The sequence below is a fragment of the Phaethon aethereus genome, assembly GCF_964289735.1.
Source record: "Phaethon aethereus genome assembly, chromosome: 16".
In the NCBI taxonomy this organism is placed as follows: domain Eukaryota; kingdom Metazoa; phylum Chordata; class Aves; order Phaethontiformes; family Phaethontidae; genus Phaethon; species Phaethon aethereus.
In genome coordinates this window covers 11155542-11178852 of record NC_138592.1, presented here as the reverse complement: position 1 = coordinate 11178852, position 23311 = coordinate 11155542, and the positions used below count along the sequence as shown (strand labels likewise).

General features: G+C 41.0%; 1 protein-coding gene across 1 annotated transcript in view; it reads right to left on the bottom strand.

Annotated features, from left to right (window-relative positions):
* The window catches only part of STK4 (serine/threonine kinase 4), a gene marked incomplete at both ends in the record, with an annotated part of 46614 nt that overhangs the window by 13938 nt on the left and 9365 nt on the right, over positions 1-23311 (bottom strand). The window contains 2 exons of the mRNA XM_082007213.1: positions 7679-7836; positions 21575-21761. Of these exons, the coding sequence (XP_081863339.1) occupies positions 7679-7836; positions 21575-21761 (345 nt within the window). The remainder of the gene's footprint in view (positions 1-7678; positions 7837-21574; positions 21762-23311) is intronic.

Below are 23311 nucleotides of genomic sequence, written 5' to 3'. Positions count from 1 at the left end.
TTGCAAGTTTCGTAATAATTCAATAGAAATCTCGAGATTATTTGAAAGAATCCCATTTCAATGACCTGCAAATGTGCACACTCTAAAGAAGCTTTTTTTGCTCCTGTCCAAGCGGATAGACTTTCTGGAGTCTTAGTAACCAGCTCGGATTATCCACTTGAGTAATTTGGATGAGAGAAAGGAGGAACAGAAAAATTAGTTTAGAGGCTTGCATCTGACACCTTTACCAAGCTGCTTAAAAGATGGAAGTAAAAAGAAGATAAAGCTCAAAGGATCACAGTAGAGTCAGAAAACACTATAAAATGATAAACTATAAGTAGTCACACAACAGCAGCTTACCCATATAATGCAAGTAGTTTTCTTCTAGTGTCTGCCTTATCCTCAGCATGCCTCCTTCCTACTGCTAAAAAGACCCAAAGACCAGTTCCAACAAAATGAGAGCCAATTATTTAGCCTGCCATCATTTTCAAAGCCTGCAACTGTACAGAAAATACTCCCAAGTTTTTAATCGATTGAACTTTGAGAAGGACAAAGGTAGTAAAGCTATAAAGCATCAATATTAGACTGCTAATGAATGCTATCCAAATGAACGTTCAAGAGAAACCAAAGACACCGAATGTTCCAGGTACTGGTAGACAACTAGCTGTTCACAAGACAAATGACACCTTCGCAGACAGAATACAATAAATTAGAGACTCTGGTCATTGTAAAGCAGAACGTGTTTACTGTTATTGATAAGCAATAAATCACCTGCCCTCTAACAGTTCCTCCCTATAAATCACTTCCAATGCAAGAAACAGACGGTTCCAGTACACAGCCATTCTCCACCGCAGCCCTGAGCTGGGAGAAGTACAGTGAGCTGAGCGATCTCCATTTTTAACCGGGGCCGTTCTACGGCAGTGAGGGGCAAGCAGCAGGGCTAGGGACGTGACGCTGCATGCCGGGAGGCACCAGCCGCAACTTGCGCGGCTCGTGCCAGGGCTGGGCAGCCTGCAGAGCCGCAGCGCGCGTCGGGCGCCGCGCTGCGGGCTGAGCCCGCGGGAACCCCGCGCGCCTGGCGCTGGACCACCCGACGGGCGTGCGCAGCCACCACCAGAGCCAAAAAGACAATACGATCCTAATGCGATTTGACTTGCTTTGAAAGAATTAAGCTTTCTGTAAACTTTTCAGCAGGAACTTCAACCTCTTGCTATCCCACCGATACCTCATTTGTCTAACTAGAAGGAAAAGGATTCCCATTCATGATTTCACCACAAACCAACAGCCATTGTCCAACTGAACAAGCTAAAGACACCGTTAGACTCACACGCTTTCCTCTTCTGCAAGTAAAGATACCAGAAGTGGATTTAATTACGTATTTATTTTAAAACCCTTTGTTTCCAATGTAATGTTTCAAACTACTAAGTAAAACCACAGAAACAAGGATGTTAAGAAAAAACAGTATATCCCAGGTGAGAGCAGCATAATGAAACATTGTCTCAGTAAACAGAAAATTATATTTTTCTTTACTACTTCAAGAAAAAGAATTATACCTCCACTCAGGCAAGAGGAAGGCTCGCTTTCATTTATGCTACACTTGCAAAAAAGAAAGATCTAAGCAGTAGCTGTTAAAAGCTCTGGCTAGAAGCTGCTTACAGACAAACACACACAAAAAATATCACGGTTTCCTATCAAATAGGTATAAATGGACATACAGTTATTCAAAGGAGGCAGCAGTTGCGATACCAACTCTTGCACTACAGGTAATTCAAGAACTCCAAAAGATGGGAATATACTTTTAGAAACAGGACTTTATTCAGTGTTTTCTTAATGTTTTTTACTTCAACAGTTTGCCAGACTACTGCTTTGTCTCTGATCTGAACAAATTCCAATTGCAAGCGTGAAACGTGTCTATTGTTAACTCCTTCATCCCACTGGCTTGGTGGTGAACTAAAAAAAAACCACACACACCCCCCAAAACCAAAACCAACCAACCAACCAACAAAAAAACCCCAAAAACCTGTTGTGGTTTAACCCCAGCCAGCAACTAAGCCCCATGCAGCCGCTCACTCCTCTCCCTGGTGGCATAGGGGAAAAAATTGGAAACATAAAAGTGAAGAAACTCGTGGGTTGAGATAAAGCCAGTTTAACAGGGAAAGCAAAAGTCGTGCGCGCAAGCAAAGCAAACCAAGGAACTCGTTCACCACTGCCCGTCGGCAGGCAGGGGTTCAGCCATCTCCAGGAGAGCAGGGCTCCAGCACACGTAACGGTGACTTGGGAAGACAAACCATCACTCCAAACGTTCCCCCTTCCTCCTTCTTCCCCCAGCTTCATATGCTGAGCATGAAGTCACAGGGTATGGAATGTCCTTTGGGCAGTTGGGGTCAGCTGTCCTGGCTTTGTCCCCTCCCAGCTCCTCGTGCACCCCCAGCCTGCTCGCTGGTGGGGTGGGGTGAGAAGCAGAAAAGGCCTTGACTGTGTGTAAGCACTGCTCAGCAATAACGAAAACATCTCTGGATTATCAACACTGCTTTCAGCACAAATCCAAAACACAGCCCCATACTAGCTTCTATGAAGAAAATTAACTCTATCCCAGCCAAAACCAGCACAACCATCCAGCTCCTCCAGCTTCCTGCGCCAAGGAGCCCCTGGAGGACCCAGTGTAAGGAAGAGGAACACTGCCTACAGCAAGAGCTTCTGAACAAAACCAAAGACCACAGTAAGCGGTCTACAGACACTTTTGAAACAAAGAAGCCTAATTTCAAAATTAATGAATTTTAAGGAGCACAATCCACAGAGAAGTCAGGTATTGGCAGCAAGCTGTGGCCCAAGCACTTTGGAAGCAACAGGTTTGACAACTGGTTACTGGAAAGAGAGCTGTAGCTGTGGGATAAACTCCAGCCCTTCCTCCAACTCCTGTAACTCAGCAAAGTCCCTTCTCTGCCCATCTCTGTCTAGCAGATGGTGAGGTGGAAACAAGAACTGTTGCTTGTGCATGAGGATCCTGACTGTGCAGCCCTGACAAAAGTGGCAGCTGACCAGCATTCTTTTCCCCAATTAGAGGCAATTAACAACTCCCGCTCAGCCTTCTTTCTTTTGCCCTTCAAAAATTTCAGAAGCAACAGTTCTACTGCTTGCAGGACAGTCCTCCCCAGCAGTACAGAAACAGATGACAGTGTACACTGAGAAGTGATAAAGTCTGTTTTGGAACTGGGGGGCATCACGCCCATCTTTCCTGTCCAAAGAAATTCCTATCAGCAGCCAACAAGACACTCCTCAAAGGGAGATAAAAAGATGAGCTAGCGCAGAGAATAGCACTCACAGGATGGAAACGCAAGACCTGAAACACAGGTTTGCTCATAGCAGACTGAAGCGTGGTAAGCCTGTGAATGAAGGCCATGACAAGAGTTATCTTCCACAGAAAGCTGGGAGATTTGCCATGTCTACTCCTTCCACTTCTGCAAACCTTGACACTCTCAAGGATATAAGTTAATTTTATTTTTGTAAGGAAAAAAGTTCTGTTCCAAAGTTTTTCTGCTTCAATGAGAAAACATGTGAAGGCAGATCTTCATTGAGCCAAGGACTGAAAAGGAAAGACCCAAAGAGGTTGCCAATAATTGTAGGAAGACAAAAGGTCTGATGCACCAAGACTTAGCAGACCCAAACAAATCAAGGTCTTCCCAAAGGAAGCAGGATACCTCTTAGGAGAGAGACATAAACCTTGTTTCTGAATGTCAGCTTTCTTCCCAGAGCTGCGGCAGCAGGTCTGAGATCGCCAGTGCAGAAAAGGACTGCTGATGGTTGCAGTCCTCCACTGAGGTCCTGCAGGTGAATGGCAATGCCTTCCTCCAAAAACTCAGCGATCACCTGGTGTTCTTCCAGTGAAGCACAGACAGCAAGAGCAGCAAAAGACAATGTAAAAGTGTCCATACAGTTCTTCACAGGCTGCCTTACACAGCCTAGGAATGGTTGGCAGATATACAGGTGCTGGAATCAAAAAAGCCTTGGAGCAAACGCCTACAACTCCTTGCGTACAGCCTGCTGAAAGACTTGACGTCCTGCAGTACTCTTGCTCTAGTGTCTGTTAAAAGTTCAAGCCCTATTTGACTCCGCATCCAAAACAAGGCCCTAGGATACTTAATTAGCATAGACTCACTGATACATGAAAAACTATGAATAAGAGTTACAGCAAAACTTAAGCTCAACATCACAAGCATTAAAAAACCATCAGTTGCACCATGATGGCAAAATTCAAGATTGACAGGGGCTCTATCATTTTCCCCAGGGAAACCACATGCATGAAATAAAATGGAAAAGGTTTGATACTGTCATAGCTACCATAAGCCAGGAATGGCTGGAATCTGCTCATTTGCTAACAAAATAGGTTTTCAGTAAAACGATACGTTTTCAGTAAAATGATACACAACGTTCATGACTGGATGATCCACAAGTACCTGATACAATAGGTTTGGCAAGACTGAAGGCCTTTCAAGCAGGGCCAGAATAAAGAAACAGTGATCCCACTTTAGCCACAAGTGATACTGGAATACTGGCGTGCTCAGAGCAGTTAAAAGGCTTTTAAAATAGGAATAAACAAAGCGTTTGCTGTGTCTAAGGCAGGACACACTGCACAATTAATTTTGCTGTATGTTACAGTACTACTGAAAGATTAAAGTGAGAAAATGTATGACATTGTCTAAACAAATCTTCTAGCATTATTCATTTATGTCTGTGCAACAGCATGTGACTAATGTTCACTGGCAAAATTAAATTCAACTAAAAAAATTTTGAGATGTGATTATGGCAATTAGGAATTCTACATACAATGCAGCCTGCCCATTAACAGCCTACCCCTGCAGCATTTTCATATTAGAGTTTGTTATATTCTTCCTAATAGCAAGAAATTTTGCCCATAGTTAGTATTTTTTCCCCTATGTTAAATAAATCATAATGTTCTTGAGAACATTTTTCATAATCAAGCAGGGCTTAAATCTTTAGAGATCCTTGTTCAAACATGAGTGGGGATAAACATTAACACCATCGGGCATTGACTAATAAGTTAATAATAACTTCTCCCTCAGAAATCCAAGGCTGGAAATACACTGCTGGAAATACATGGGGTTTATGCCATCTCAGATCACAACCAGGACATAGCCAGAGCACCACGTTTGGGAATAATGCAGTTCATCACCTTTTAGAACAGGATCTCTGGGTTTTCCGCTCTGCAGTGGATGGGGCTGACTCGATCTAATCCTTATCTATCATGACATTGCCTTTCTAATACAAATAGTGTCTTATTTGCCTGCTTTGGAGGAACAATGTTAGTCAAGAAAAGGTCAAATGGTTTTGCTACAGGGAAAAAGAGCAAAAATCTTTTGTAATTTAATATTGGCTCCCCCCCCCCCTTTTTTTTTGAAGACAGGAGACTCCAGGTGCTACTCACATAGGAGGGAGAGAAATACAGAAAAGAAGACAAGGCATATTTATCTAGTCTGCAGTAGCACAAAGCAATAATATTTCAATCATTTCTTAAGGCCCAGGAGGAACTAGTATTCACCCAGTATCTCACTGATCTCATCTTTACTTGGAATCCTGCAAACTCTATAGACAAAGTCTGCTCAAACCTGCCTACTTTGACAATGCAGAACTAAGCTATAGCTGCAGGCAAGTCTAGGACAGATGTACTTGATAGACCTATTAGTGAATGTACATTTTCTCATTCCACAACGCTTGTTGCATTGATGCTTTCCATTAATAAACCATTAATAAACATGACTTTTACCCATAGCTAGCCAAATTGATCTCATTTTTAGCCGAACAGGAAAAACACCCAGTCTTAAGTCTTTCAATACATTACACAGCCTGAGGTTACTGCTACTAACCCCTCAGGTAAGTAATATACAAATACCTACATGTATTTCTTAAGGTTGCTTTCAAGCATTTTTCTTATCCTACAGAAAAGAAAGTAGCTCTTTTAGAAAATCTGCATGCAAGACACGCCAGTATATTCATACACAGTTGAACTAGAGAAATACATACAGCTGGGAAGCAAAATTTCTACAAATTACTATATGAAGGTGACCCAAAGCCCGATTTATTGCTAGCTTTTATTGCTTGCTTTTATTGCTTCCAGCGCACTGGTAATCTATGCACATGGCAATACTTCAGTACTAATGGAAATCAGTAAACAAGGTCACACGCGTGTCAAACAGTTGCTTTCCACATTCTAAAAATACTTGTAGGTCCTGTTTGCTAGAATGGCACCGACCTTTCCTTGTGTCATCCGCACTGCCTGTGCCGCTCTCTGGGTGTAGTCTGCACCTCACGGCACGCAGGGTGGAATACATCCTACTCAGTGGAAATAAGGGTAATTGCTGAAGTTGTTATCAACCAAATTACAAAGTAAAATAATTACAGCAAATTTCCCCTTGGGCCATATTCTGCAGACTACAAAAGACTAATATACTCCAAACCATTCTGTCTTTCCCTGGGAAATACCACACATTGAAAAATAATTGTTTATCATAAAATGAAGTTACAGTGTGTAAAGTGAATGAGATAAACAGAGTATCTGACTCAACCGGAATCGTGTGTTTGGCCCAGACCCTGTGATACACAGGCTGACAAGTCAGCTTGCAGGTTATTTTTTGCAAAATATGTTTATGCATTGACTTTAAACCTTCAGGCAAAACATAATGTAGTACAGAGGGCTATGAGAGAGAATGCAGCAGGTCCCCTCAGCTAGCCATCCTTTTCAGTTTAAATAGGAAAATTTGAGATGCAGCAGCAACGACAACAAAATACGTGTCACAGCAGTCGTCTATACAATCTGTACAAACAGAATGAAAAGCTCCAGCTATTATTCCTGCCTTAAAGTAAAGCATCTCCTCGAGTCGTGACTAGCAGAGGGATTTTGCTTTCCACGCTGCTTTGTGAAGGTGGAGTGAATCTCACCAACTATGGAACGCAGAGTGACAACCTGAATCACGGGCAACACGAACAGACATCGTAAGGGCGCACAATGCACGTAAAGCAAAAAGTGCTTGCGCTGAAGTATCACTGAAAGAAAATGTAGCGGAGGGAACAGTGTTCAGCAGAGCATGCATCTTCTGGCATTCTGAACTCAAACCAGAAATCCTCCATCCTCACAAAAAGAATTAAATAATAAAACTAATGAATAATAGCTCCTCCTTTGGACCTCTGAAAAGTTCCTGAAAATTCTGAGCATGTGAACCTTAGTTAGGAAGACTAAAATTGAGGATTTGAAAGAAAAGCGAAGACAAGCTCGATGTTTATATAATAAAACAAAACCCAGTGCCAAAGCTTGAGAAAAACAAGGAAATTCAATGGTTCTAAAACTATGCATTCAGGATTTGCATTTTCCAGCTGCCATCTGGAATTCTGTTTTTTAATTTTAAATGCATAATGGGGAAGTAAAGCAAGATAGCTTGTATCTTCATGTCCTCAGGCTTTTTTGTTTGTTTTTAAACAAGGAAAGTATACAGATGACGACTGGTTATGATTACTGAGAAATACCTAAAGAAAATGAGTTTTTCAAAATGCTCCATCCAAATGCATTAGCAATTAGAATCTCCTCAAGTTTCCATTAGTCTGTCAAAACAAGAAATAATCTTACAGCAGCTCCGACTAAAACTCTTAAAGATTGTCACATTGATTGAATTTCAAAGTATAGGCTTACAAATTCGTAGTCTCCATCCTGTGGTACTTTCCAATCAGATGAATTTTTTGTCTGGCCAGACACATTCTTCCCAAAGCTATTGATTTGATTCTCCTTCTCCTTCTGCTCAAAATATTCAAGGAATGATGGTTTGGCTGGCTGCATCGTTTCATCCCTCCCTGGAAACATGAAAAATAAAAATTAAAAAATTGTTTGGAAAAATATATTCTCAGTCATATTGCCTTACATCATGCCCAAAAGTGATTTTATTTTTTTTAGCACACACTAAATCACATAGTACTGCTAAAGTTCTGGTTTTTCAGCAGCTTTTCAAATATAAAACTGACTGTACAGTGAGAAAACTGGAGAAGGGAAGCTTAAAGCCCACCACACAAATGATTGCAATGCTGGAGGCCTTGGCCTCTAGACCTGCAATCTCCCATCAAAGCACATTACCAGGTAACCGAGCTTCATGCACCGAATGCTAGAACTCAACTGCTACCTGCTAGAGAAGTTGAGTTTTTTCATCCCAGCCAGGTTGCATGCACTGCAAAATAAGCCAAGTTCCAAAACTAAACAGCATTGTTTTACAAGCAGAAACTTATCTTTTTATTTATGAACGGAACAGTAGGTTCCATCCAGCCTCACTCCAAAAGTGAGGCTTTCAAAGACCATGTCTACCATACAAATATCACGTAATTTGCCTTGGGTAGAAGTAGTCAAGTTCTACATTTCTTGGGTAGAAAAGATTAATTAGTTTGCAAAGCTTCTTTTCACCTTTTTATAAGCAGTCAGTTAGTTTTCAAGTTTACTGCCCTAGTTTTCTTTTTGTAAGTTAATTCCACTGAACACACTTCCTTAGTGGATTACTTGAATAAGCCATATGTGTCTCTACTAACCATTCAATTCTAGACTGCATTTAAGTAACTTGGGCTAGTAAGAAACAGGCAAGGGTACAAAGAGAGACAGAGGAGTGAAAATAACCCCCTAAATATGAATACTTTGGTTTTTAAGAGCAGGTCTCACAAGCCTACAACGCACCATTCTCAGTAACAAAGAGTTCACCCGTACTGGTGGGAGAAGAAAGGATATAGCCAAGAGCACAGAGCTTTAGCACAACTAGGTTTATACTATTCTCATTTGTCTAAATTATTCTTTAGAACGAGCAGAAGTTAAAAGAAAATGAAGAACGCTGCTGATCCATGAAGAGCAACGAGCTAGTAAAACTACATTCTCATAGGGTGCCCGGGTATGTTGGGTAGTTGGTAGGATTAGAGGTACAAGCACTAATGCATCCCTTCTTCCTTCAGCCATCACACCATCCGAATCCTTGCTCACGTGATTTAACTACTGTTACATACAAATAAATCTATCAACCCATGCAGCAAACAGGTTTCCACCACTGAAGGAAGAAATGCAAGGTCACAAGGTCCCAAATCAAAGCAGAACCCCAGCGCTGTTTGGAGAGAGGAGAGGTGGGCTCCATGAATGAAGGCAGCTTCAGCTGTAGGGTGACGACAGCGCATCGGGGAAGGAAGTGATGAAAATACTGACTCCTAGCACAGACAGCATAAAAAGCAATACAGGAAGAAAACACAAACTTTAACTTCACAACAAGTCAAGACCGAAAGACTTTCAGTAGCTCCAAAGGAAGATTTCTTTACGAGAGCACCAGAGACTGTCCAGACTACTCACACTTAACACCAGCCTGTCCTGTGAGTTACAGTGCAGCTACTATCTTGTAAAAAGACTCAATCCAAATGAAGGGGCAGGCTTGCAGAGCAAACATGCTTTAAAAGGGCTGCACCACAAGACCAGGACAGCTGCAAACACAGCTAAAGACTACTCGCAGCTTAATGCCATTGTGCTGCTCTTTATGATAAAATGCCTCACAAAAACCTGTGAGCATAATGGAAGCACTTTAACAACACCTAGTAAAATGTTTTTCTTCTGATAAAATATGGTTCTCTAGACACTGGAGTAGGTTACTCATACTTGAAATGTATGTTTTAGGCAATGCAGAAACCATCATTTTCAGAAAGCTGGATTAGGACTAGAGTTAACAGAAAATGGCATCAGAATAGCCTAATTCCAGACTGGAAGTAAACTCACTGTCAAATGCCATAGATTTGAAATAAATATAATCTGTTAGGCAGGCAATCAATCAAAAGTTTAGAGCACACAGGGGATGGAGCCATCCTTCGATGGGTTTGTCGGGTCCGCATAACGCAGAGGCTCTCCTACAAGAGCTTGTACAGAAGGCAGGCTATCACAAGACAGTCCTCACTAAGGACATTCAGCAGTGCTTTCCTCCTGAAAAAATATTAGCTACTCTGGAAACCCATTAAGGTTTAATCACCAAATATTATTCTTGCACATAAAATTGCCATCCAGTGATGCAGAACTTTCCTGGCAGATTCTCTCTGATCCTCAGACAAGTGTATCAATTCCTCAGTCAGCTATGAGATACTTTAGGAAGTTATTTGTCTACAGACATATTAAATACAGAACAAATTTCCGCAAAGTATGAGAACTCTTGGCCAGATATTTGCGTTGTGATACTGAGAAGCGTGGTCCTACACAGCCTGAAATGTCATGATGCATTTTGAAAAAGCACTGCATCGTACTGCCTCTCCAGGGTCAGCTAAAAGCTCAAGCATGAACCGAAGTGCTTATACTTTTGCACCGTGACAACTGGAGCAAAGACAAATTATTCTACCCTTGGCAGTAGTTCCCTTTTTTTAAAAAACAAAACCAAAAAACTCATCGTACAGCATTAAATCAAAAAAGACACCTTCAGACAGGATGTGTGAAGGTCAGTCAAGGAACACGCCTGAGAAGTGGAGAACAGGGAATAATTACTGAAATACAATAGCAATCCAATTACTGCTAAGTGATAAAACATTTATTTAGAATGAAGTAAATACACTCCTTGTATTCTGCTGCAGTCCAGCCTGTTTGAAGCAGGCGGTAAGTTGTTATGGCCAATCGTGGCAATGTTTAAAACAAACAAATTTTGTAGAAATAGAGGAATTCGTAACTACCTAGGCTAATCTATACACAGCCTACTGACAGCCAGCCTAGGTCTCAGTAATTCAGGCTTCCTAGGAAAAAAAAAGAGAGAGAAAATTTAAATCAGGCTTGTACTGTATGTTTTCAAAACAATTGTTTGCTGCACAGGAGACTCTGAAAGCATGTGTTTCACTCCAGTTACATTGGCTTATTAATTTTTTTCTTATTTACTCATTTTTTTAAAAAAGACTGTTTGTTCACACCAGAGCTTAATTCAGAGTGCCACTTAAAATAATCATGCTTATTTCCCCACATCTTGTATTTTACCAGGAACTGCAATATTTGTAAACGACTAGTTACATCTACTGAACAACCTATTGTAGCATCACTGAATTATTGAAAGGCATATCCAAACCCAAGCTTTATTTAATAAACCTTCTGTTTTCATGCAGAAATGAAACAAAGAAGGAAGCACCTGAAGTGGTGGTGGTAGTTTATTATCCTGAAGAGTACAACTGGATTTTCAGCCACACCAGTACAAACAAGTGACTGAAAAGCTGGGGGGCTGCAGCAGAAGGCTGCCGGGACACCGAAGGGGTCTCTGCCACGCTGAGAGGGCGGGAGGGAAGGGGGTTTGTTCAGCCTGGGGAGGGCAGGAGAGGCTCTCGCTGCTGTTGCCCACCCCAACAGGCCATCAGAGCCTCGCAGCGGAAGGGCGAGAGGAACGGTCTGAACTGCAGCAGGGGCAACTCGGCTGAATGTAAGGAAGAAAGCTTTCACAACAGGGATGGTTGTGCAACAGAGCAGGGCTGGAGCGACTGTGCAAGGCCCTGAGCAACCGGATCTGACGCTGCACTTGGTCGCGGCCATCACCCCGGGAACCGGACCGATGACTTCCAGCCAAGCCAAGCTCTTCTGCGACTCACGCTCCTCACACCCACTGCCAGACACCTCTAACCTTGCAGTCACCTCAGGCCTTCCAAATGCATGCAACATTTAGCCACCAATTTTAGCGCATTTCTACACGTCAATGTAGCACTGCACCTTTATTTAATGTTGTTTTGTTTTTTAACTGATTAAAATAGAGATTGCTAACTGACAAACAAAGAACGGGAAAAAAGTTAGTATCAATGAAAAAAATCCAGAATACAGATGTAAAATGTCTGAAATTTTAGTTGGTGCTATGATCTCAATAGGGGTGAGCATGCAGCAAGACCGACAGAAACGCTGCCGGAGACAGAAAGACATTACACCTAATCAGTTATCATCCCCGCACAACTTGATTTCTTTTTGTCAATCTTGGCACTTAACAACAGTGTCATCTTTCCAAAGATGACCTGCTATTAATTCAACACAAGAATCACACTGCTATATCTTTAAGATTTTGATAACAGGCAGCTGAAGACAAAAATCGATCACTGCTATTTGCAGAAGCAGATGCTGCTGAAAAGACGACACCGCGCTAAACGTGTCTGTGCCAAAAAGCATTTAACTTCCTAGTTTTATAGGGTTAGACTGAAATATGAACATTTGACAGAAAGTGAGATCACAAGTGTGGCCCAGAAGAGCCATTTATGAGAAGGTCACACTGCGGTGACAAGAAAGGCTTCACCATGCATTTATTTTGGAACCTAAAGAGTTGCTTTATAAGGATGAGCCGCGAGAGCTCCCTGGAGCCAGTACCGGTCTACCATTTAGATACGCAGTCATCTTGTTAGGAGCTGTATTAATTACGCAAATGGAACACCACGGCGCTGCTGGAGCCGGTCCAGCTGACTGCAGAATTGCAGGTTTGGGCTCGGTGCACAGAGCCACAGGCGCTGGGAAGACCGCTCCTCGTTCAGCCCGCCACGCGGTGAGGAGCAGAAGCCCTCTGCGGAAAACTGACAGTGCTGCCTGGTATAAAGTCATGTTTAGAAAAGTATTAGAACATCAGTATTGTTGTGTGTGAGAACAGAAAAAGATGTGAAATTGGTGGGTCCAAAGATAGAGAATGCTGTAAATTGTGAAAAACAAATATCCCCTTAGGTTGTGATTTTTAACGGAGTTTACTACTCTTTCAGCTCTGGAAAGCAAAGTCCAACTGCACGTGGTACCACGCATGCTGCGATAGTCCCTACCCAAAGCACAAACAGCCCAGACAAGTCAAAAGATGACTAGTGGTTACAGGCAGGGCACTGCAAGAAGCCAGCGAGGCAACAGCAGCAACAGTCAGTGGCCTCGGCATACTGGATCCTCTCCTCTTCTAGGCTACAGGAATGGCAAGTTTTAAGGAAAAAAACTGAAAACGACAAAGTGCTCCCTCCCAAAAAATGTCACCTGTCCAAATACTTGGGGGAATAGAAGAGATCAGTCTTAGTGGCTGACTGCAGCACACAGACTTCCTTACACCAAGCAAAAGAAGACAAAGAAGGTGTGGAGAGCCTTCAAGACATTTCTATTTCCATCTGATGCTGCAGAGAAAGTAGAACGATAAAGAAGAAACAGCACAGTCAATTAAACCAGTAGGAGATTTACTTTTGTTTTTCAGCAGTAAAGAATATCTGTGAAACCAGATCATTCAGTATCATCGAGTCCCAGAAATCAAAGCACTCATTTTGTTGATTTCGTCAATTTAGCTCTCACAATTGAAAATTTTCAGAAGCTCATGAGCTTCAAAGGACACCTTCAAAAAGAAAGTGGGATTTACAAAGTCCTTCTATCTAGCTAAACAAGCTTGCTGAGTAATGAAACTAGAATTTCTGCTTTTCTCTAAAATTATTCTTCTCTACTCAAACTTGACAGCAGAAGAATCCTTGTTTTGTTGTTCTTTCCTCTTGAAAGAGATTGCTATTATCTGTCTAGGGTGAATCCTAGAGAATTCTAGAGAGAGAAAGATAACCTCAGGAACACATTTTGCGTGCACTTAGGTTGATGTGGTTAATACTTAAAAATACTTATTCTTGAAGCCACAGTGAGAGACTTCCTCCCTTATATTACAAAATTGGAGCTAGAGTTATAGCTGGGAACAGTCAGGAGATCATGCTACAAATTAATCTACAAAGAAGGTAATGTAAACCAACAACAATGAAGTGATCAATTACTACATGAGCAATATCAAATTAAAATGTGATACTTGGTACACATATATGTATTTGTCAAGACTTCAGGAGGCTGCAATCTTTAGAAAAACAACTGGCCTCGGCTCTGGGGAACACTTGTGTTTACATGAATGAGGCATGAGGAGCAACAAAGCCAAAAACTTTTAAGTTGACTTGTGCTAGGAAAGTATCACAAACCCTGGAAGTTGCACCCCTGCAAGCAGGAGCTCAGAGCAGCTCTGCAGAGATGCAGTGAAGGGCAGTCATGCTAACTTAACTTTAAAGAAAGCAGAGCTATCACTGCCTTTAGTCAGACGTAATGCCAGGAAGGATACCCAGGGACAAGCAGCACAGTCTTCTCCTATCATATACAAAATTCTATAGGCCCTTTCACAGAGGGATCAAGATCTATTGTAAAGCAATTGGTTTGCTTTGTCCTTGCTGTTGACAGGCTTGCTGTTCTCCTGGAGTTACAAACCTTCTCATTTCCAGTCTGAAGTTTATGGGTAGCCAGTGCATATGTGCTTGTTCTTGAGCGAGCCTCAGCTCTTCGTCATTCAAACCACCATCCTCTAGAGTGTTCACCTTCCCTCCTTGCCCTTTTTAAATTTTATTTTTATTTTTTAAAGAGTTCTCATATCCAATGTCATCTTTCATTTTAGTAGTCTAAATAAGCATAGATCTTTCACCGACTTACCACGGAACAGGCTTCGTCCCCAGAAGTCTCAGTAAGCTTCTGTCTGCTTTAGATTGAATTACGTAACTTTAAGGCTTAAGATGCACACGTATTTGAGATGCACAAAACAGTGCCTGACGATTACGTGCAAGCAACACTTCATTAATATTAAATTTCAAATGGAATTGCAGATTTATTTGCTTCAGGCTATTTCTTAGAGATCACAGATGAACTTTAGCAGCTGGACAGCATAATTTGTACAGTATGAACAGGACTGAGTCATTTTATGCAGCAGAGCAGAGAGATGCCAATGTATTCATCCAGAGCAAAAAGTGCTCCATCATTAATGAATCCACCCCATGGCAACACAAGCTGAGATTTCCTCACATTAAAAGCAGACCACATAACTCTTCATATCTACTGAAGCTTATAAGGACAAGTCTTCCCACAATTATAGCCTACCTCAAACTAAATCAAAGCAGAACATACCTGACAGGTCCTGCTATTAAGAAGGAGCTCCTAAATGACCATAAAAATCAACGCGAGGTATGCTAACTAATCTCTTTTAATGAATATAAGACACCAAAGTCACCTAAGTAAAAGAGTACCAACATTGATCCAAAGCTGTGGTGTATGTAACTGAGGACTTTCTGAAAGAGGAGGAAATCCTCACAGACTGATGTGTAATGAAAGCTGTTTAAGACCAGGTTACCTCCTTTTGAATCTCTTTAACATAAAAACTCAGAAAAGATTATAAATATATATCAGCTTTCTTCGTCCATCACAAATTTTCAGTGGACACCTATGTCTTTCACCTCATTCGGGTGAATTGCTAATTTAGTCCAACAACTACAGTACGTGACACAGGCAACGACATGTGAAGGTGCATTGGGAAAAAAAAAAAAGTGAACATTTCATAACCTGCATCATCTGGCTTGGGTTCTGATGAATCTTAACACGAAACAGCCTTGACAGGGATGCAGTCTTCAGGTCCAGCACACTGTGGGTAACAGCTCAGGCTCCCCACATGGCATACAACCAAGTATTTGCTAACACCCTTTCTATTCATAACCCAGAAACTCATTTGCTTATCTAAAGAGAACAGAAAACAACATGGCAATAAACATTTTTTTTCTGGAAGCTTGAAAATCTGCTGGTGAAAATGAATTGGGTTTTAAACTTCTGCAATTCAGGATTTTAAGAGTTTATAGTTTTCCTCAGTCCTGCTCAGAAGGAAAGCTTTCTCCAGGGTTTATTTTGATCCTACAGTAGGAAATGAGTTTATTCTTAGGAGAGACAGGTAGGTTACAGTTTCCCTGTACGTGCAAATATATGCACGTGTATGGGACAGAGGTATATTAAGTGATTTACTACTACTCTGTCTCTTGATTGAGTCTCCTGAAACATATTGCCTCCTGTATGACTATTGGTCATACTTTCCATTTTACTCACGACAGTGTTTCTGTCCAGGAAAAAAAAAAATCCCCCTACTTTATATCCCCTACCACCAAAAATGCAGGGTGCTTAATAATAACGTGTTAGGAACAGAAAAAATAGCTGTGTTAAACACATACATGTCTTTCTCCAATTTCAGTGTCTCTGAAAATAGAAATATTAACAGATGATTAACTTTGTCTTAGCAATAAAGCTTTGTCAAACATTCAGGACAACCAAAGATGGACAAGCATCCAACTTAGACCCCAGACTTAACTTTTCTTCATGCTTCAGTCTGCACAGAACCACTATTTCAATTGCTAACACACTGCACAGAAGTCCAGTCGCCTACCACTATACAAACAGAAAAACCAAAAGCCACAGCGAAAACCCTACAACAAAATGACAGCATATACATACGCAGCTCCTCCCATCGCTCAAAGATACTGGCTGCACGGCCACACAATTTGATATTCTTACACTGGGCTGGCTGTTATGTCAAATTTGCCAGCAAGGCTGCTATTAAGATAAAAGACAAGAAGTAACACAGCTAGAAGACTCATCTGTAAAGACTTGTATTCACCACACCTCGAGAATGGCAGTACAATGCTTCTTACAGTTCGAGAAGAATTTATTCAGGTAGGTGTTTCTATAAACAGTGTGTTATTTAAATGCATAACACTAAGAGTGTTTTATAGTCCAATTATGCCTAAATGGACCAATTTATTTTAAACACAGAACTGTACCACTGGACATAGTAACATTAAGTAGTGGGAAGCTGCTACAAAGAGCTATTGTCTGTGGAGAAAAACAGAGGCAAAACACTGCCAGTATCTTTGACATAGACATGATGTAAATCCTGACAAAATGCGGAGCTATTCTCTACAGTACCCGCATCAGCTTATTTGGATAACACACATCTGCACATTTTTGGACGACTACTGATATTACACCACCTATAGCTACCTCAGCTACATACCAGTCATAGTTTGTTCATTTACTATATTAATGCAATCACATAAACCTTCTGCCATCCATATTCATTCTGCTACTCACATTACAGCTTTTATAGTCATTGCATTATGTGAAAAATTACAGGTTAATTAGTGGAGACAAAAAGTTTCCTGGCTCTTGGCAGTAACACCTCTCTGGTTTAGGTTTAAGTGCCACCCACTGGCTGTCTCGCAAAGCCACCAAGATGAACAAGCTTACTCTGAATCATTTTTCTAATAGGAAGTTGCCAAGTTTGGGTTTCATTAGCAAATTAAATGAGCTAAGATGCAATCTCCCCTCAAAAGGGGAAATATCTTTTTAAAAGGACACAACCATGCTTAACTGCACAGGCATGTTAAAAGCATAACAAAACCCAAACCACCCCTTACTTTATTTTAAGAATTAAGCCTAGAATTTTTTATTTTAAACATTCACAAACTATTAAGAATTTTTACCTGCACATTACGTTATCAAGGTAGAGAGGCAACAGTGTTATTAGACTTCTGGTGTACCTCTGCACCAGAGGCTCTAGTGAATGCATGTATGTTAACAAAACCCCACACCCACAAATCTCCCACCCTCTCCAAATTCCTCGTTCACCTCAACCCACAAACCAGACAGCCCCACTCAGAATCACAGAATCACTAGGTTGGAAAGGACCTTCAAGATCATCAAGTCCAACCATTAATGCAGCGCCACCATGTCCCCTAAACCCTGTCCTGAAGCGCCACATCCACACGTTTTTTGAACACTTCCAGAGATGGCGACTCCACCACCTCCCTGGGCAGCCTGTTCCAATGCCTGACCACTCTCTCAGTGAAGAAATTTTTCCTAATATCCAATCTAAACCTCCCCTGGCGCAACTTGAGGCCATTTCCTCTTGTCCTATCACTAGTTACTTGGGAGAAGAGACCAACACCCTCGTTGCCACAACCCCCTTTCAGGTAGTTGTAGAGAGCGATAAAGTCTCCTCTCAGCCTCCTCTTCTCCAGACTGAACACCCCCAGTTCCCTCAGCCGCTCCTCATAAGACCTGTGCTCCAGACCCCTCACCAGCTTCGTTGCCCTTCTCTGGACACGCTCCAGCACTCACACCACTGTTGGCAGTTCTACATTCTCCAGTGTCATTTTATTTGGTGCTTAAACAAGCAAGAGGCAGTTCAACATAGAATATAGAACAGATTATAGTACCGGACAAACTAGATCCTATTTCACTTGGATCAGATCGTATTGCAGACTCCAAGGAAGGCAATATGTTTATCTGGTTTATTATAAAATTATGTTCCACTCTAAATTGAGGAGAAACTCATGCCAAGTTCCCACTGCCTAAAAACCTGCAGCAAATAAAGCAGAAAAAGCAAAAAAAAAAAAAAAAAGAGAGTAAAAAATGCTGTGCTATTTACTAGCACTATAGATTCCCTCATAGAAAAAATAAAAAAATATTATTTCAGACATATTCACAGTTCAAAAGTTATTCCAACTCTCAAGCACAATGGAAACATGTTATTACATTAAATGATTGTTCATCTATAGTTCTTCAGCTACTTCCAAAGTTTTCCTGGAATAGTTTAACTGCAATCCATAAGTAATCTGTTAGCAATCGATTTATAAGTAAAATGTGTCGCAGTGCAATTTACTATCTGCAGTTTCAGGCAATCACTTGAGTGCTTTCAAAATGCGTAACAGAATGTCATAGTGACATTTTTAATGCTACCTGAATATTTATATTGAGTGCCCAGAAAAAAATCCAAGCAAATGAAAGAATTTAAGCAAACAGAATTACAGCTCAACTGGCTACAAAACAAAACTTCCCCTAAAACATAAAACAGTAGAATCTAAAAATGCTTTTCCCTTGAGCATGAAAAGTCATGAATTGATTTATGCAAGAATCACTTTCAAGGCTATTGGAAGTTTTTTGCTAGAGATTTCTAAGACAATCCTGTCTAAAGCATCATATTTCAATGTTCTATTAACACTTTCTACATTAAAAAGAAATAAAACCAAACAAAAAAATGATGGCGAGACAGATTTTTTTTTTTAGATTAAGAGGAAGGGCTAGAACACAAGATCAGAAGCTTGCAGTTAAAAAGCCCCAGACACCTAGGAAAGCTAAATTCCCCTACTAAGGACATGCAAGAAAAATCAGATCTTCTTTTATTGAGTTAAAACAGGTTTTATTGTGAGTCATATCACAAGCTGCCAAGTGAAAAACAGATGACTTTAAAAAATATGAAACAACGAAGCCTCGTCAAACTCAGTGGTTTCCAAACAGCATTATTACACTTATATTTAAGATTACAAAAAGAACTTGCTCCAGAGAGTTGTGCAGCAGGCTGATGAGCTTTACAGTTAAATCAATTTAACTGAATGTTAAGAGAACATGAATATGGAAATGGCAAGCTGAAAAATGGAGCTATAGGCAATTCACATAAAGGGCAAGCTGCTCAAAGACACTGCCTTGCAGCGCATCTGAGAAACAAACACAGAACTGCTCTGTGCGGAAGCAAGAATTTCAGCATTATGCTGCTGGGGAAGGAGGAGAATAAGGTGTTAAGGAAAAGTTAAGTTTTAGTCTGGAGCAATCATTTTCATTAACATCAGATTTGTACCTTGGAATCAAGGTACAAGTTATTAAAATGCAGCACAACCTGCCGCTGAGAGAGCACCAAGTGCAGCTGGGTTTCACGAGATACCTCTGTGTGAAATCCATCGACATGAAAGCGGTACCAGTGCACCCAGGACCTCAAAATGCTTCCTCCAGAAGGCAGAGCTGCTCAAGGACTTCTGCAACACACTCAGCTTTGAACACACTTACACAGCAGCAGCTGAAGAACAGAGTCTTTTTAAAAAGTCTGAAGTCTAAGAGGGGTTTAAAAGAAAAACTCGACTTTCTAGTCACAGAGCTCTGAAGCTGTTAGAGCTTGTTCTGGAGCTCCCTCTTGAGGTTAGATACTACACTGTATTAAAGACATTGCAATATCCTCATAACTGATTCTACTGAAAATGAAAGTATGTCCCTGCAAAAGAGGTATTACCAAAGGCATCTCCTCAAACCTCTGTACACTGCTTCGTAGAGAGCATTAGATGCTTTTGAGTTACAAGTGCTGCAATGTTAAAAAGATGGTGAGAAGATAAGTACACGTTAAACATGGGAAGATAAACTGAAGAGGTACTTACACACCTTTGGTAGCTAGTGTAGGAGCACCACAGACAGTAAAGCCTCTGCGATCGTGAATCATGAAATGGAAGAGTACACACTAGTGACGAGAAATTACGTGTGGTCTGTTTGTAAAGAAACCGCAACTTTGCTTGACTTATTTAAGGCTGTTAACATGTCCCACTATTTGGGTGACCTTTTAGCTACTCTAAGCATCTATCTGTCTCCTTGCTAAAGCTACCTTCTTCCACAAAACCCGATGGCATTACTCCACCGTCTTTGTTGCCACAAGCTGCTACATGGGCTGACATCTCTGGTTTTTAACGTGCTGAAGCAGTGTTTGCTGAATGGGTTCTGCTGAAATTTCACTCCTGAAAACAGTATCTTTCCACAAGCTCTAGAGAGCCCCCACATGGAGGAAGCTTTCAACACAGAAATTCCTAAGAAAAGGATTTTTTCCAAACTCCTATTGAGAATTTTTTTCTCTCACACATCAGATAAAGGCTCAAAGTCAGATGGCCAAGGAAGTCTTTGGAAGCACTGCAAGAGCCAAGAGAACGAGCCTTGCCTATGATGGTCATGTTTCACTACTGCTGAGCTTCAGTCAGCACTTTTCTCTGTCCTTGAGCAAACACCCATGCTGGCCAGCTGAGTCATCTGTGACCACCTCTGCCTCAGTACTGTTGAGACTACCCAAGCAGCAGAAACAGATTTCTATGAGAACCCATAACTAGAGGATTCTTCTTCTTCTAGTCATACTTTTCCAAGGAGGGTCTCCTTGCCATCTATTTAATCAAAGAAAGATTTTTAACCCTTTTCCAGCTCAAGCTGTGAGGTTTCCAACAGACTATCAGGGATCAAAGCCATATCATTTTAAATCTTACATCCTATGACAGGGCTTGTAGTTTTAGTAAGCTTTTCTATTTTACGGCAGAACAGATTTCAGCTTGAATGTGTCAGAACACAACACACCATTTATTCAGTTGTCTTCACTGATTAAAGTAACATTAAAGAAACAGACAAGTCTGGAGCGATGCTAGCTCCTGCCACCGTGTGCCTTGCTGTGCTTGAAAGGTGCAGGACATTTGTAACTTCATAAATGTAACCTTTTATTTGATGCATCAGTTCTGAAACAGACTTGCTGTTTCAAGATGCCAGGTTACAGCCAGATCACCTCCTAAAGCATCAAAAAATTTTGGATTAATCCTTTGCTAGCATCTCCCTCCTCTACATTCTGTGAAAAAGACAAAACAGACAAAAACCAACCAGCAAAACCCCCCATACTAGCTAGAATCAGATCCCATTTGATCAGCACAGAAACTTGTGGAAATTGTGCACAACTCATCAGTTGTACCAAATGCAAGACTAAAAAAAATGGCTTGAGACTTGGACCTAGAAAGGATCTCTCTTCTCTACTGCCAGAGGGCAGTGGCCTAAGAGTTTTAGCTTCCTGCAACCAAAAGGCATGACAGTAAGCTACCAAAAATATCAAAGCAGGTTGGGAACACACATCACAGCCCACATTAGGTCCTAATTAACTTTCTAAGAGTTAAAGATGTTTCTTACTTTTCATGGTGCCCTCCTCCTCTTCCTCTTCTGTGTTTATGACCATTGTACCCAGCTGTGATTCCAAGGTGCCATCATGTTCTATCATTGTGTTGGCTCCATCACCCATCGTGCTGACCGCTCTTATGGTACCAGTTTCATCTCCGCTCGCCCTCACCATGGTACCTGAATCAGTTTCATCTTCTTCCTGTACAAGGATGCCACAAATACATTTTTACTGGTGGTGGTGGTGGTGAAGTCCCATGAAGAATGTCTGTATTCAAGGACACTGGCAAGTCTTCCTAATTCAGAGATTTTTACAAATACACATAGAAGCGACATTTTGTTTTATGCACTTCGTTCTCTCCCTGTCATCTCCAAACAGGTAATGAAAAGTCTTCATACTTTTCTGCCACCATGATAAAATATAAGAAGAAATAAATAATCAGCAGAAGCTTCTCAATGCAAGTTGTATGTCATTTCTGACCTGGTGACCTGTCTGTAAGAGTAGATTACAATACTCATTCAGTCACTAGTGTTTCTATTCATGTTGACAGTTTTAACAGTTGACCTAAACCCCTTATCTCAAGTGGTGCAGTTCACTGAGGAGTCATTAGTTATTAGACAGCAACAGGTCTAAGTCTGGAGTGCATATGGCACACTGAAGAAAAATGATCACCCTATTTTTAAGGGATCTGTCTTTAACATTTAGGTAGTTTTACTTGCTATAAACTTCAGAAGCACTGAAGAAAAATCAACTGAATTTGCAAATCTTTGAAGAGGAACGAAATTACCAAAGTCTAGTCATTTTTTTCAGATGAAAATTATTTCTTATATTTTCATTTGTTAAGAGGTACTAATATTACAGAAATTTGAATTATTGCTGTCAAGGCTCAAGAGACTAACTCTGCAGGAAGATACAAGGTCCTGAAACAAATTCTGGTAAGACAACTTCCTGGCAGACAGTTATGTTAGCCAGAGGTACTAGTTTCCTTAGGTGGTGTGCGCTTCATTAAGTATATATTGTGACTAGGATTTCAAGAAGAACAAGGTCAAAATTGCCACAATCTATTTAGTTTCTTGGAAATGTGGACCAGGTATGCAGCTGCAACAACAGAAGTCACTTCCTAGTTTTACAGTAGAGTTTATAGGCATCTCACCTTGGATGAGATCGTCATGTTTTGTTATAAGGATAAAGTTCATAACTCTGTGTGTGTGACCCTAGGCTTACTGATCTGTATTAGAGGGAAAACACAGGTCTCGCACATCAAGCTGTAATACTCCATCTCAATGTCTTTGAAAGAAGGTAGTACACCCCTCCACATTCTGGTGTTCCATGTATTTTATCTGTTCTGTCAAGGGTGTCCATATAATTTACTTCCCAACCTCAAAACCAGTAGCAAGAGGAGGAGAAAACTACAAGAGATGTTAATGGAGGAAAAGTAATTTTATGTGGAGATGAGTGGGTGAGAGAAAGTAATAAATTTGTTAGCTACACATCATTTAACAAAGGACTACAGCAGAAATTTCCACAGCACTTGGGAAGTGCCTGAGAACTTTTCAGTTAGCAGACAGGGAGTAGAGAAGCTTCAGGAAAACACACACACCAACGGAAACCACTCCGCTCCACTGCATGACACCATCTCTCAGCAACATGACTCCAGATCAGTCAGAAATGAAGGAGAGATGGTAAGGACAATACTCTTAGAGTCAACATCATGGCAACATGACCAATAAAGTTAATTCCACACTGAATAA